A 14623-nucleotide genomic window follows, 5' to 3' on the forward strand; every position below is an offset into this window, starting at 1 on the left:
AGGCTATGGGATAGGCTTGGCGATATGGGATTACCAGCTTATGCGTTTGGGACGAGCGATGGTTTGATGAGATGGAAGGTTTTTGAGGTTGTAAACGGATACGAGATGTGAGCGAGTACGGGCGAGGGAGTGTGTAGCTGCGGCTGAGTTTGTATAAGTAAGAGCTAAATGCTGTAGAGGCTCATTCCGGGAGGGTAAGTTTAGGTGTCGTTTAGAATTAGCTTCGATGCATCGCCCCTCGGGGACTTCTGCATGTAGGCTGACTCGAAGATACTGTATGGTCCTGATGAAGAGAAGGAGTAACAAGAATTCGTCTAAAATAGCTTAGGATGCTTGTCGTTTCTGCGTAAGGATGACAATGCTCACCACAGCGGGCCTCGCACCACCTAAAGCCCGACGACGATTCGATACGAGAAGGATTCTCGATGGAAACGCACTACTCAAAGTCGTCTTCCTTCACTCTGCATTTAGGCTGCTGGAAGGTTTGTACGACACAAAGGAGGAAAGTGTCGCGCGCATGCACGTACCTGCTGTGCTACGTTGCTGCCGTTTAAGGCGCACAGCCTGGTTTAGCGGCCGGGCGCAGGGAGGAAGGTGCGATGACGACGAGAAAAGACCGCGAGGTCGTACCTGCCAGATTTGTGTTTGCTTCGAATTTGGACCTTCGTTTGCTCTTCTTCATCATCCACATCATGCATGCGTGTCGCTGACGAGGGATGTTGCTTTCCACTTCTTCACGGGTTCGCTCTCGACGACGGCTTGCTTGGTTAGCGGTCATCGCGACAGGCGTCGTGCTTGCGCTATGGCTGGTTCAACACGATGGGAGTCGTGAGCATGTTCTCGACCATAATGTCGTGAGGAGATATGCAGCATCCGGTTCAGACGACTTCGCTGCTCGAAAGGCTCTCTGCGACGCTCACGATTTCCTGCTTTCACCATCGCCCGAGAAGAAGCTCTACGACCTCATCCTACTCTCGACTGAGCTCGACTGGCTCGAGATTCGGCTGAACACTCTGGGTCCGTATGTCTCGTACTTTGTCATTCTGGAGTCGCCGACGACTTTCACGGGGCAGCCTAAGCCGACTTTGCTGGACGATCCTGTTCACTGGAATCGCTTCAGGAATTTTCATCAACAGATCATTCATCGGATTGTTGAAGATCCGGTGAACAGTACCCGAGCATGGGACCATGAGGATTTCTTCCGCAACGCGCTTTTGACGTCCACATTTCCGACGCTGGAAGGCACGAAAGCCGAGCCGAAAAAGGGAGACGTTCTACTCGTCAGCGATGTCGACGAGCTCATTCGTCCAGAAACAGCAGTGTTGCTCAATACATGTGAGATCCCCCGACGACTGACGCTGATGAGCCAATTCTTCTACTACTCCTTCCAATGGAGACACATCGGTCCGCCATGGCCGCATCCTCAGGCTACGACGTACATGGGCTCGATGGAGGAAACATTACGACCAAATGATCTCAGGATGGATATCCTCCCTCCTTCATCCATTTTCTCACTCCCATTCTCCTCCCTCCGACGCTGGTACGACCGCGCCACCCTCCAAGATGCAGGCTGGCACTGCTCCTCGTGCTTCGCCACGGTCGCAGAATTCCAGACCAAGATGTCCAGCTTCTCGCATAAGAGTCTCAACACCGAGGAGAATCGGGATGCGGGCACGATTGTCGAGAGGGTGAGGAAGGGAGAGGATTTGTTTGGGCGGGAGGGGGAGACGTATGAATTCTTGGAGAGGGAGAGGATGGATTTGCCGGGGTTTGTGGAGGACGAGTGGAGGGATAAGGGGAGGTTTGGATGGTTGGTTGAGAGGACGGGGCGGGATGGGGGATTTGTCGATTGATTTCAGGGGTCTGTCGGCATCCTCGAGCGACGAACCCTTGGTCCTTGGCAAGGCTACTTCAGCGGTATCTCAGCTGTCCACCACCGTATCCGGCTCAGGCAACGTCAAGTTCACCAAATACGCCTCCATCAACCTCGCTGCCTCGCCAGCATACTGATAACTCGTATGCCCCTCCTCCCGAACCGCCACCAACACGCTACCAGGCAGCTGCCTTTGCAACCCCACAGCCTGATCGAACGGCGTCTCCGGATCATAAAGACTGTTCAGCAGAAACACAGGCGCCACATTACCCTCCACAACAAGTCGATGCGGTGGATCAGGTACCGCGAAGGGCCATCCAGCACACATGGAATTGACAGCGTACGCCTGCGCCGTCCCGCGGGTGTGAGGCGCGGCCGTGAACATGAACTGCGTCTGGTGGATCAAGTCCGCCGCACTTGCCGCGTTATGCTCCCAGTCGAGGCAGTTGACGAGCTGCATTTGCCACAAGGGCGAGGTCTCATTCTCGGCGATTTCTGGCGCGAAGTCCGAGTAGTCGCCTTTGAAGGCTGCGGAGAGGTATTTCGCCAGGGAGCGCCAGGTGGGCGTATCTTGATCGTAGCCTGCGGGCACGAATTTGGAGTCGAGAGTCGATTGCACGGTGCCTGTTATATCCTCTAGTCGGACGGAGGGACGGCAGGATGAGTCTGGATCTTCGCACTCGGGGACTTCCAGGGGAGATTGGAAGGCGGCGTCGAGGAGTTTGGTGTACTGGGCGTTGATGTCCTGGCCTCGAAGCACGCAATCCTCCGTCTTGTTGCACCAGGCCACGAAACGGTTCCAGACAACTTCGTATCCGTACGCCTCGGACACGACGGTGGGGATCTCCGTAAGAGAGTGATCGACATTGCCATCCAGCACCATCGCACGAAAATTCCTTGGAAACAACTCAGCGTACGACTCTCCTATCTGTGTGCCGTACGACTGGCCGTAGAAGTTGATCTTCTCCTCGCCGAGAGCTATCCGCAGGGCGTCTATGTCCCTGGCTACGCTGGGCGTGTCGATGTGCTTGACGAGGTTACCAGTGCGATTGAGACAGGAGAGGGCGAAATCCCGGTTGTATTGGACGAGGTTTGCGAAGTCTTGCTCGGTGTGGACGAACTGCGAGGGCCGGGCGTTCCAGAGGTCAGGAGAGCATTTGATGGGGGTGCTACGTCCTGCACCTCTGGGGTCGAGGCCGACTGTGTTTGTCAGTAATGTCCTTCCACAATCCACTGCTACTTTGACGATTTACTAAGATCAAACCCCCTCAACGCCTCCCCAAAATACGTATCCCCCGACGCAAAATCCACCACCGAGTCCGTCGCCGAAATCCCCGGTCCCCCGGGATTGTACACCAGCGTCCCGATCTTCTTCGCGGGATCTTTCGCCGGCCAGCGGTTCATGGAGAGGGTGATGGTTTCGCCGTCGTTGGGGTTGGACCAATCGAGAGGGACGCGGAGCTCTGCGCAGTCTAGTCCGGCGTTGGTTTCGCTCGAGGTGGGACATTTGTGCCAGGTGAGGGAGGTTTGGTTTGTGGGGAGGGAGATGGAGAGTGTGGGGGATGCTAGGTGTAGGCTGAGGAAAAGGGGGACGTTGGGTTTCATTTTGGGGGAGAGGGTCGAGATGTTTTTAGGATGTGGAATCAACAGGAATTTATATATAATTTGCATCCCAGATTCTCTTAACAGTCTCTGCCTGAACAGGAGCTCTCTCGCGACATAAACACTGTCGTCAGTCGCTCGATCCGGTCAAGTGGATGATGCGAGGGTTGCCTTTTTCGCAATTTTGTTGAAGCTTCGTAGGGATTGGCTCGATCGAAGCTAATACTGCAGGCCAAACGAGCATGCACACGGTCTCAGCTCTACGAGCTGAGGTTGAGTTGTCGATCATGACTTCGATGGCCTTGCTTTCAGAAATTTGTAGTCGTGTACTGTTTTATTTAGAGCCTGCAGCATCTTCTCCGCCATTGAACAACGAAGTCTTTTCCTCCATCCGGACCCTTTACTTGACAATGTTCTTCAGATAGCCGTCTCTTTGACAGTGTCCTTGTTGTCTGATGCCTCTGGTCGTATACACTGCATGTCAAACAAAGTCAAGGACATGGCTCTGGGAGGAAGCCATTTTCTTTTTCCTGTGAGCGACTAAACTAACATGACAGCCATCTGCCAGTTTAAGCGGCCGCGACAACCGCGTTACGGGCAGCACGTACATGCCTCCGTAGTGACGTTCGATCTGCCGCACGGGATGACTGCGCCCTCACATCGACCCAGGTGGGATAGCCTCAAGAAGCCTTTGCCGTTGACAGACTTCCGCAGGCCCTCGAAGCCGTTGTCCACGCCATTGATCGTGCGATAAGCCCCAGCCGCAAGACTCTCGAGCTCTTCCACAGCCGCGCTCTTGCCCTCCTCCTTCTTCTTCAACTTTGCGGCGATCAGCAATGCGATGACGAGTCTGTGATCCGTGATGCTGTTCTCTCGACACTGCAGCATGGGCTTGTCCTCGTTGAGATCCACGTGCAAATTCATGTACCGGATCATGGCTTCGATCTTTGCCAGGGCTTCTCCAGTGGGCTTCATCAATGACAACTCCTGTATGAACAAGTACCCCATCTCGACCAGCTCAGGGCAGGGCAGGGCACGTTCTCGTATCGAGTTGTTTCGTAGGTCTTGATCATGTCCTTGTAGATCTGAGCCGCCTCGTTGAACGTCTGCAAAGCCGGCTTCCGTGTTAGGTTGTCTCTTTTCCCCGACGTGAGCTCCTTGATATCTTTGCTCTTGCGGATTCGTAGTCGTTGATGACCCCTGCCGGCCATGCAATCACTGAGACCTTTCCTCTGTTAAGGTTATTAGTCTTCCGCTCGACCAATGTTCTTCGCCGAGTTGGCTGGATCGTTAGTGAGCCCAATCATGGAATCGATTCTTGGCAACATTCTTCTCATGGCGGCCTCTCTTGTTGCTCGCTCTGTCTCTCAATGTTACGAGGTGAAGAGATGGAAGCTCGGCGCCTTGCGGCGGCCTTGTTCAAACAGCCTTGAATTGGTTTGAACAGGAAGTATGTATTACGAATGAGCGAATACTTAGGCTCGCAGCGGTGTTCGCAATGTGAATTTGGAAAGTTACAAAGCCTGGTCAGTCTCTCCATTTGCGTTCTGTGCTTTACTCGCTTTTGCTTTGCTGCTCTGCGTACCACGTTGACCGCCCATCAATGTCTGAAGTCAAGCCCTCACTTTAGGTTGGTGGACCTCAGCGCCCCCTTCTTATCGATCGTCTTCTGTAGCATCTCAAACCCATGCTCCACACCATTGATGGTCTTGTAAGCACCCAAGGCGAGTCGTCGAAGCTCCAAGCTGGCTTTTGACTTGCCTTGCAGCTCCTTCACCTTAGCTGCGATGACGAGAGCAGTCGCGAGTCGAGGATCCAGTACGCAGTGCTCCATGCATCCAATTTGCGGCTCGTCTTTTTCGATGTTCACCACGACCCAGCCCATGTTCTTGGCGACCCCTGCGACGAATGCGAGGACCAGGTTTGCGGGCTTGAGAACCCACCACGTATCTAGCATTTCATTCATCATGTTCAGGCAATGAGTTCGGGCAATCCTTGAAACGCCGGTTCATACGTCTTGTCGAGATCGAGGTAGATTCGGAGAACTGCCTCTGTGTTGTCTTCCAGCAGTTGTCCATCCACGATCATGCCTGATGGCTTGACAAGGCTATTGTACTTGGCAACAAGCTCTCCACGACGACGACGGACTTGTGGCGTTTGACTGCGCTCAGCAGTGCAGACTGCGCAGGAGCATATGATGCCCCATCTGAGGCTGAGGACGGATTGCCGCTGCTCAAAGTCGAAATCCTCGCGATAGACAGAAAAGAGCTCAGCACCCTTCTCGATTCGACGTGCCGCTCGCAAGATGAGGAGGTCACCGATGTGGCTTCGCCGAACGTTTTGTACACATGAGTGGTTCATCATGTTGGCGCGAGGCCATATGCCGGCGTTCTGTATGCCCGAATACGAGACGAAACCGAGCATTCTTCGCTTTTGAGCCGTCGATGGAGTCGCACATGTGTACAGGTTGTGAATCATCAGCTGACGGATGTGGAAGACGTCAATTATGGTCTTGCCATCAAACTCTGTGCCCTCACTTGGATCCTTGGCGTAGTTGTTGTCGAAGAGATCAAGAATCTCCCCGAGCCTGGAAGGATTACGATCTAGCTCCCGCACAATGTTTTGCAGAAGAGCTCCTTGATCCCTGTAGATCTGGTCTGAGGTGCTGTCGTAGTTGAAGGCGAGGTAGAAGTCGCTGTCATTGTCGAACATGATGTGGGCGGCCTTCTCGACAAGTATGATTTCGCCTTCTTCGATGTCCTGCAACGAATCAGTATAAGCCCAGTGCTTTCATCAAAACGACTCACCTCCGTTGCAAAAAGACCTCGACTACGACCGGGACTCGCTTTGACCTCGGTCTGCTTCACAAAGTCTGCGGCATCTATCCGTGGGCAACTGTCCAAGCCCTCAATCATGGCTTCGAAATCGTAGGTGCCGGAGCTCTGCTCCTGTTGGCGGGCAGATACTCTGGCAAGAAGCTGCTCAGCGTCACTGTTGTCACCTTCAGGCCTCAAGGCAAGAGCCAGCTTCAGAAGGACTTGCGCCTTCTTCTAATTCCGTAACTTGTAAGTAGCCGTGGCTGCTCGACGATACGCCTTATAGTCCAAGTCCTTCATACGATCCGTGATTGCGACTCTTCCACTGCTGACAGAGGCTCGGGCATCTCTCTCAGCGGAATCATAGTAGCCAAGCTCAAGATTGGCGTACGCTCGATTGCGTAGCAAATCCAGCTTGAGCTCGACATTCTCGCCGACGGAGGCGAGGCCTTCCGTGTAGCAGTACGCGGCTTGGTGATATCCACTGACAGTCCCATATTTGATAGCTTTGTTTCCTTTCTCCTTCTAAGCCTCAGCTGTGGTATCGGTGGTGTTGAAGTTCACCTGGCGAAGGGCAGCAGGTACATGGCGGACTGCGGTGACAACTGTACAATGTCGCTCGGGTGGTCAACACGAATGTACCAGGTCTGCAGGTCTGTTTCCACTGTATAGTACGGCTCCTTAATGGCAAGAAAGCCGCCTTTGGGAAGCACACGACTGTCGAGTTGGTGTTGGCCGTGCTCAAGTATGACGAACTCAGCCTGCTTGTGGGCATCTTGAACGATGGTGATGGCGCGTGACGGCTGGAACTTGGGCTCTTCGACGACGCGCACCAACACGTATCGTCCACGATGATGTGTATCCAGCAAAAGCTCTTCGAAGTGCATCTATAGATGATCAGCTTGAGTTTCCCATGTGAACATCGGCCCTTGTCTCAAGTCAGATCCTCGAGCGCCCGCGAGCATGGCGGATATGGTTGAGGAAATGCCAGGGAGAACGAATATTTCTTTCCCTCCTCGCCGTCAAACCTCTCAATCTTCTTCAGAGCGGCTTTCTTTACCAAGGTATCACCAGATGGAGTTGGGCGCCTCTGCAGGCCCCTCGCCGCTGCCACAAACGCAAGACGTGCTTTCTCCACGTCTTTCCCCTCCTCAGCGAGCCTTTCAGACTTGATGCCAGAGACTTTGGACATATCGGCAGCCTGCTTCATCATGTCCATCAGCGTATCAAAACTGTCTGCATCCATGCCCTCCTCATCGGCTTGGCGTGTCATCTCAAGGGTAGGCTTCTGATTTTTCGGTCGCACGGGCGCACGATCCCCGGGGGGGGGGGGGGGGGCGCCATGGTGTTGCGGACAGATGACGTTTCGACGCAAAGAACCGAAGAAAGTAAAAAAGAGAGGAAGAAGTCGGTAGAACTTTTTGACCCTTGAAGTTGCACGGGGCAACGAGCAAACAGCGGCTGCAAACGAACATTCACTCGCACCGGCTAAAATCCGGAAACTTCCGCAAGTCAGCTGAAGAGCACCAAAAACTCAATACAGAAGCCACACTCACTCACTAATCCATGTGCAAACTCTCACCCCTCACTCACCCTAATCACAACCCTCCCCACCGCCCTCCCGCTCCCAACCCTCCCAAAAGCCCCCTCAAACTCCCCCATCCCCCAAACCCCATCAACAACCCCCCTACACCTCCCCTCCTCCACTAACTCCGTAACCCTCCCCAACTGCGCCCCATCAGCCCTCATAAGAAAGAACCTCCCTTCCACACCCTCACTAACCCCCTTATCGTTCGGAGGCTCCAGCTCATACTTCCAGTTCACAAAATCCGAGATCTCGCCCGGGGGAGCGATAGTAAACAGCTTCCCGCCCGGTGCGACGGCATGCCATGCGGCGAGGAGGGATTTACCGCCGACGTTGTCGAAGACGAGGGGGTATTTCGGGTGGGTTGTGAAGTACTCCGCCAGAGGCGTCTTCGTGTAATCGAGCACCTCATCCGCACCAAGGGAGCGCACGAGCTCGATATTCTTCGTGCTGCACGTCGCGACGACGTAGTATCCCGCCGCGTGGGCGAGCTGGACGTACCAATTCCCCGCGCCGCCCGAGGCGCCGTTGATGAAGATTTGCGGACGCTGGGATTTCGGTGGGTGAGAGGTCGTGTCGAAGTTGGGTTCTAGATTGGCTTGTTCGAAGAGGCCTTGCCAGGCTGTTAGAGCTGAGACGGGGATACTGGCGGCTTCTTCGGCGCTGATGCTCTCTGGCCTGAGAGCGAGGACGTCTTCTGTTACGGTGGAGTATTCCCTTGCTCCGCCGCCTCGGGGGTAGACGACGCGGTGGTAGACTTTGTCTCCGGGCTTGAATTTCCCTCTGCTCGGGGCCTGGACTATGACACCGGCTGCTTCGACGCAAGGGTAGGATCTGTCGAGCTCAGGGGGCCGCGGCCAGAAAAGTTCACCGTTCGTTATGCCGGCGGCTTCATTTTTGAGGAGGTATTCGCCCGCAGGCAGATCTGGGAGGGGCTCGTTGTTGGAAAGGGCTAGGGTTTGTGTTGACTGAGTGTGGATGATTGCTCGCATTGTTGCAGGTAGGGAAGGCGATGCCATTGTATCTGAGGTGGTTTGATGTCGATGGGCTGTTAATTGATGCACTCAGAGCGATCGATAGAAGGAGTGCTGCTTTTATGTGGAGCCAACATCACTTTTCGTCCGTGGTTCATCCGTCAGACCAGTTCCAAAAGCACCCTTGCGCTGGCATGTTTCACGCATGCTTGTGTCATCCAGCTCAGGTCGGTACTTCACGAAGCCGCTGTTCGGGGACTGTCGGAGCCATTGTCTGGATACCGTGGAGAAGAGCAATCACTTGAGCTTGTCCCTGCCGATGTGGGAGTGCGCCCTATGTTGTACTCCCACGCAAGGTGACTGACGTGCAGCACACATTCGGCATGCCGAAGCATATCGGCACGTAACTTCCCGATTCGGAAGTGGTTTCGCTTTGGCAAGATGCGAACCCGAAACTTAAAGTGCCAAGTGAATCCGGGCAAGATTTTCGAGCGGAGATGCCTGTACATGTCACATCGTCCCATTAGTTGCCTCAGGTCCAAGAATTCTTCTCCACCTCAAGCAGTTTCCTAGCCAAGTCCAGCGTCACTGGTCGCTGCACCAATCCATGATACAAGAACCCCTTCTGAAACTCCTCCAGCCAGTCGATCAGACTCACATTATACGCCAACTCTTCCAGAACACTCATCTGCGCCATCTCATTCTCGCGGATCTGTTCGAAATACCATTCCATAAGTTCCGAGTCTTGCGGCGAACAGGTATATCCAATGAGCAGAATCCACAATCGGACGTTCTCCATTGGCATCCATTGCTCTGGGGCGATGCGTGCGAGAACATTGCGGAGTTTGCCAGCCATGATTTTGACAGTCTTTAGACGGCCGGTGATGTTCATGGACAAAAGCGTCCACATGATTGACACAATTCTCAAAGCGTGCATCCTGTCGTCGTCGAGTTTGAGATCCAGTAATCGCGCTCGAAGAGCCATGTTCCGCCGTGTGATCCATTGTCCAGTTTGCAGAGCGCGCGTGCACGAGATGGTCGATCTTTGAAGTCTGATCTTGACGTGGTATATTTCGATGATCTGCTCAATGAGCTCTTGGAGGTCAGCTGGTAGCACATCGTCGCCTTTGCCGAGTAAAGCAGACCCCATAAACTCATCTTCGGCAGACAACTGCCTCAATTCACGATCCTGCAGTTTAAGAACAGAAGCCGGCCCAGGATCATATTCCCAGCCACAGAGACAAGGCTGCATATCGACACACGCAAGGAAGAGATCAGACATCAAAATCTTCTCCTGCAAATGCCGATCTTTCAGTCCGTTAATTCCGCCGATTTGATCTAGCAACGCCAGTGAGACCTGAAGATGTATCCTGCCAGCCTCGAAATCGTCACCGTACACATAATGCATTCCCAGGAATAGCATGCAATGCAGGAGCATATGCAGAGTCTGCTCATCTCTTTGCCGATGTCGCTCCATCTCGCCAACCTTTTCCCGCATAAGTTGGATAGCCTTCTGCGTGTACCCGTCTTGCTTGCGTGCTACAGTCGGAAAGTCCAACCGATCGATGTGCTGGATACGTGCGCATGCGGCACTGAGCAGGCAGAACATCATCAATTGATCCTGCATAGCGGTGGTCACAATGCGATGTACCGAGGCTTTGTACGAATAAGGACCCTTGTCGCGAGAGAAGGGCTCGTTGGGCCATTGCGCCGGGTGGTAGTAATGGACGTAATATCGCAATAGGCCATGCGCCGTTGTGTCAATCTGTATTGACGCAGTGTCAAAGGGGTCGATTGGAGCGGCTATACCACGTGTCGTGGCATCGTACAGTTCCTTTGGCCTCTCTTGGAGTACGCGGTCCGACGCTGGGGTCCTGCAAATGCTGTCTATTGCCTCATCTGGCTGGTCCTTCTTTGATTTCCTCTTCCGCGGGCGTCCTCGTTGAATTTGGCTCTGAATGGCAGATCGTTGCTCACGCGAGCTGTTGGACACACTGTTCGACGTGGCGTCTTTGTTGATCCAAAATAGAACCTTTGGCCGGTGTGGGACAGTGCTGCTCGCCATTCGATAGTAAGCTTGTTGTGGAGTCGGAGACAGTAGTAGCAGTAGCTCGCTCGAGATCCTCTGCAGGGTGGCTTGAGCGAGCTTTTGCCTGTTTTTCAAAGCTCAGCTCGGCTGTCGTCGCGCAGCCGATGCCGTGATGCTCAGCCCCGTCAAACGCCTTTCATGCGTTGAGTCAGCAAAGAGCGTCCAGTTCCGCTCTTATACCAGTTTATGATCGCTGCCAAGTCAACTACACTTTCCGCGTCGCTACGAGGTCAACAGTACCGCTGGAAGCCGGCTGATATTTCAAATGCTTTCATTAATACAAATGCTTTCATTAATACAAATGCTTTCGCAATGAACTCATTAAGATATGCTGTCTGCCGTAGTACGATCATGAAAGAAGCTCACCCAAACCGCTCGATGGCTCCTGGCCACCATGCATTGAGTAGATCACTTTTGTTCGTCTCATTCGCAAGTTCTCAGTCCTCGTCGAAGATGGCCGTGGCGTTGGCCATGATCGTCGCTACTACCTTGTGTTGCCAGCTTGCGTCGGCGATAGCACCGTTCTGGTTGCCCATGAGGGTTGGTCTGTCATCACATTAGCTTCTTCATTCACACTAACTAGGCCTTGAATACTCACGCAAAGCAGACAGCCAAGTTTTCGCTGTTCATCCTCGTCTTCGACTCATTCTGCATCACACGATTCAGGTGCAGTACGACAGCTCTTAGCGTTGCATAGTTTGGATCTGGTAGGTCATTGATCCCTTGATGAATTGCATCCCGACGTTGAACCTCATCGTCCACCTGCGCCGCTTCGATGAAGTGAGCGTACCCAGCCTTCGTGAACAACGGATCTGGAAGCTCCTTAAAGAATGCCTTCAACAAGCTTGCCACGGCATTGACATCATGGAAAAAGTTGGACGGATTGCGGAAGTCCAATTGTGGGCTGTTGGCGGGTAGAGTGTCGAAAGCTTCTCGGAGACGGTTGATGTAGGAGTGGGTGCCGCTTTGTCGATAGATGCCTTCGGTCTCCAGACCAAACATGTCGATAGCTTGAATACACTGGAAGACAATTATGGGAACGGCAGACTGATCGCGTGCGAAGAGCTCGTCCAGAGACATACCAAAGACCTTGCCTTTCCCGGTGGGCGCCGAATACTGATTAAAGGAGTCGATTTGCGGTCCAGCAGCAGCAATCGTGCCGGTCGTTTGTTGGTGTTGCGAGAAGCCAGTACCGACACGCTCCGATGGGTCAGTAGGGTAGGGAGGAGAGTTGTAGGTGTCCTTGAGGGGAGTAGCTTGAGTGTTGTAGGGCGACTGGGTCGTCTGATACGCAGGTGATTGTGTGTCCTGCTGTGGCGACTGTTGGTAGCCATGGCTGGACAACGGCGGATTCTGATTGAACGGTAGAGGCTGTGAGTCGTATCGGCTGCTCATGGAACCTGGCTGCGAAGTGCCAGTATTGACAGCCAGAGTCGGTTGCATTGCCGGCGCGCTTGGCTGTGATGGAGGAGCAGCTGATTTTGGCACTTGCGTCTTCGGAGCAAGTGTCGGATGCTGCTCGTATCTGATCTCGCTAGGTCTGGTCACCTTGCCCGAATGGCTGCTGACGTAGCTGTGGAAGTCCCTCTCGTTGTCGATATCCAGGACAAGATCTCTCAGACTTCTCTGCGTGCGTGGTCCATTACCATCAGTCAATGGGCTCACAGCAAGACCATTGCCCAGCAGCAGCTTCTCGTTGAAGGTGGAGAACTTCTGCAATTGCAGTGTCAAAGCACTGTCGCTTTCCTTGATGAGCTCCTGTAGGGCCTTGACGGCCTTTGGTCGATCGGTCTTGATCAGCTGCTCACGCTGGTTCTGAGCCTGCCTGACCTTCTCCTTATAATCCTGGTCCGCAGCCTCGACCTTCCTGTGCATATCCGTCTCGTACTGCTCAGCGCTCTTCGGACCCTTCAAGCCGATTCTGCGGCTACCTTTTGTATCTCCCGTCCTCGCGCGGTCATAGTCCTCAGCCAGACTGTCGTATCTGGACTTAGCTTTCTGCATCGCCTGCTCCGCATCGCTCGCAGTCTTCTCCGCAGCCAGACCTTCGTGTTTCCATTGCTTCCTCCCCCTCTCCATATTCGAGCTCAACACATCAAGATCCTCGTGCATCTGATGCAGACTCAACGCGAACTGCATGCCATTGTCCGCCATCCGCTCGTGGACGCGCAGCAGCTCAGACATCTGAGCAGCATACGACCCACCTCTAACCTCGCTCCTCTTGACATTCTCCAGCTGACTTTGCGCCAATCTCTTCAACCCTTTCGCCTGATCTTCTTCCAAACTGCTGCGCTTCTTGAGGAACTGCGCAAAGTCGCGAGCCGAGGCAATGCTTTGCTTGAGGCGATCCAGCAGCGTGTTCACGCCAATGTTCGAATACATGACATCGTCGACGGCCTTGTTTGGTAGACCGCCGCTGGAGCCTGGCTTCGGGGCCTGTGGACTAACAGGAGTATCGCCATTGGTGCTGTGATTGGGTCCAGTGGCAGCTGCAGGGCTGGATACCGCGACGTCGCCGTTGGTTTCGTCGCGAGAGAACTCTCCCGACATGGTGGTGGTGTGGTTCGATTGAGATTAGGTATGCTTATGGTCAAAAGCGGCTCGAGTCAGTGCCAGCATTCAGTTGGAAGCGGCAAGTTTTATAGAGGCGAATGGTCGAAGTCTCCAAGCCACCTGCAACGCGCAACTCCTGCCTTGGAACCGTTTCAGCTCGGCCCGAAGCCCTAATCAATGGATGCCGACGTCATTTGATGGAGCTTTGATTGAAAGCGCACTGAATCTTGAACATACCAACAACTACACTTAGACAACCACAAGATCAACAGAATCACCACAATGGCAGCTGAATCTGCACGACCACTTCGCTGGGAAGAGTCCGCGACGCCCTGCCACTCCACTCAATCCGACAGATTACCACAAGAAGTCGTCACATGCCTCGAAAATGCTCGATTCGTAAGATTCACTCACCCAACGAACAGCACGTGCTTAAACTAATCTCTCACCCACAGCTCCACCTCGCAACCTGCACCTCCAACATACCCCACGTCTCCCTCATGAAATTCACCTACCTCCCCTCGCACCCCTTCCCCTCCACCTCGACCCTCCCACCAGGCCCCGCGATCGTCATGACCTCGAACCCCTCCTCGAAAAAGACCTCCAACCTCCTCAGCAACCCTAACGTCTCCCTCCTCGTCCACGACTGGGTCTCCTCCCGCCCGCCGAACACCCTCTCCGGCGCCGACCGCGAACGCAGCCCCACCGGCGGGCCCCGCAGCTCCCTCGCCCAAATGCTCATGCAAATGAACAGTACCGCCGTCTCTTCCATCTCCGCGACGATCAACGGGTCCGCGCATGTGCTCGCTTCTGGGACACCGGAAGAGAAATGGTGCAAAGAGCAACATCTCGCCAATAACACTTTCGACGAAGATCAGGAGAATTTGAGTCTGAGCAGGACCGTGAGCAGGAATGTGCCGGAGGCGGAGGAGGATGGGGGACGAGAGAGTTATATCGATGATGAGGGGGTGAGAGTTGTGATCGTGAGGATACGGGATGGGAGGATTAGTGATTGGAAGGGTGGGGTTAAGGATTGGGTTATCACGGGGAGTGAGGGGAGTGAGGGCGATGCAAGGGTTAATGGGGTTGTATGAGTGAAGAATGGGTACTGGTAAAGGAACTGAAGTGGGT

General features: G+C 54.0%; 7 protein-coding genes across 7 annotated transcripts; 2 read left to right on the forward strand and 5 right to left on the reverse strand.

Moving 5' to 3' along the window:
• Window positions 1-716: 716 nt before the first annotated feature.
• M409DRAFT_26598 (glycosyltransferase family 17 protein) lies at window positions 717-1853 on the forward strand (the record flags this gene model as incomplete). The annotated part of the gene is made up of 1 exon (XM_033808180.1): window positions 717-1853. The coding sequence occupies one exon, from the start codon at window positions 717-719 to the stop codon at window positions 1851-1853; it is 1137 nt and encodes a 378-aa protein (XP_033664044.1).
• Window positions 1854-1922: 69 nt separating this feature from the next.
• Window positions 1923-3478, reverse strand: M409DRAFT_26599 (uncharacterized protein; the record flags this gene model as incomplete). Its single annotated transcript, XM_033808181.1, has 2 exons — window positions 1923-3073; window positions 3127-3478. The coding sequence occupies 2 exons, from the start codon at window positions 3476-3478 to the stop codon at window positions 1923-1925; spliced, it is 1503 nt and encodes a 500-aa protein (XP_033664045.1).
• Window positions 3479-4066: 588 nt separating this feature from the next.
• Window positions 4067-5360, reverse strand: M409DRAFT_26600 (uncharacterized protein; the record flags this gene model as incomplete). The annotated part of the gene is made up of 3 exons (XM_033808182.1): window positions 4067-4462; window positions 4513-4705; window positions 5101-5360. The coding sequence occupies 3 exons, from the start codon at window positions 5358-5360 to the stop codon at window positions 4067-4069; spliced, it is 849 nt and encodes a 282-aa protein (XP_033664046.1).
• An 86-nt stretch (window positions 5361-5446) lies between these two features.
• On the reverse strand, window positions 5447-8895 carry M409DRAFT_57821 (uncharacterized protein; the record flags this gene model as incomplete). Its single annotated transcript, XM_033813740.1, has 6 exons — window positions 5447-6235; window positions 6283-6476; window positions 6594-6775; window positions 6856-7178; window positions 7352-7579; window positions 7885-8895. 6 exons carry the CDS (start codon window positions 8893-8895, stop codon window positions 5447-5449), a joined length of 2727 nt encoding a protein of 908 aa, XP_033664047.1.
• A 487-nt stretch (window positions 8896-9382) lies between these two features.
• Window positions 9383-10915, reverse strand: M409DRAFT_57822 (uncharacterized protein; the record flags this gene model as incomplete). Its single annotated transcript, XM_033813741.1, has 1 exon — window positions 9383-10915. The coding sequence occupies one exon, from the start codon at window positions 10913-10915 to the stop codon at window positions 9383-9385; it is 1533 nt and encodes a 510-aa protein (XP_033664048.1).
• A 461-nt stretch (window positions 10916-11376) lies between these two features.
• M409DRAFT_26603 (uncharacterized protein) lies at window positions 11377-13489 on the reverse strand (the record flags this gene model as incomplete). Its single annotated transcript, XM_033808183.1, has 2 exons — window positions 11377-11485; window positions 11538-13489. The coding sequence occupies 2 exons, from the start codon at window positions 13487-13489 to the stop codon at window positions 11377-11379; spliced, it is 2061 nt and encodes a 686-aa protein (XP_033664049.1).
• A 285-nt stretch (window positions 13490-13774) lies between these two features.
• M409DRAFT_57824 (uncharacterized protein) lies at window positions 13775-14586 on the forward strand (the record flags this gene model as incomplete). The annotated part of the gene is made up of 2 exons (XM_033813742.1): window positions 13775-13891; window positions 13948-14586. 2 exons carry the CDS (start codon window positions 13775-13777, stop codon window positions 14584-14586), a joined length of 756 nt encoding a protein of 251 aa, XP_033664050.1.
• Window positions 14587-14623: the final 37 nt, after the last annotated feature.

Source organism: Zasmidium cellare (genome assembly GCF_010093935.1).
Source record: "Zasmidium cellare ATCC 36951 unplaced genomic scaffold M409scaffold_32, whole genome shotgun sequence".
NCBI lineage: Eukaryota > Fungi > Ascomycota > Dothideomycetes > Mycosphaerellales > Mycosphaerellaceae > Zasmidium > Zasmidium cellare.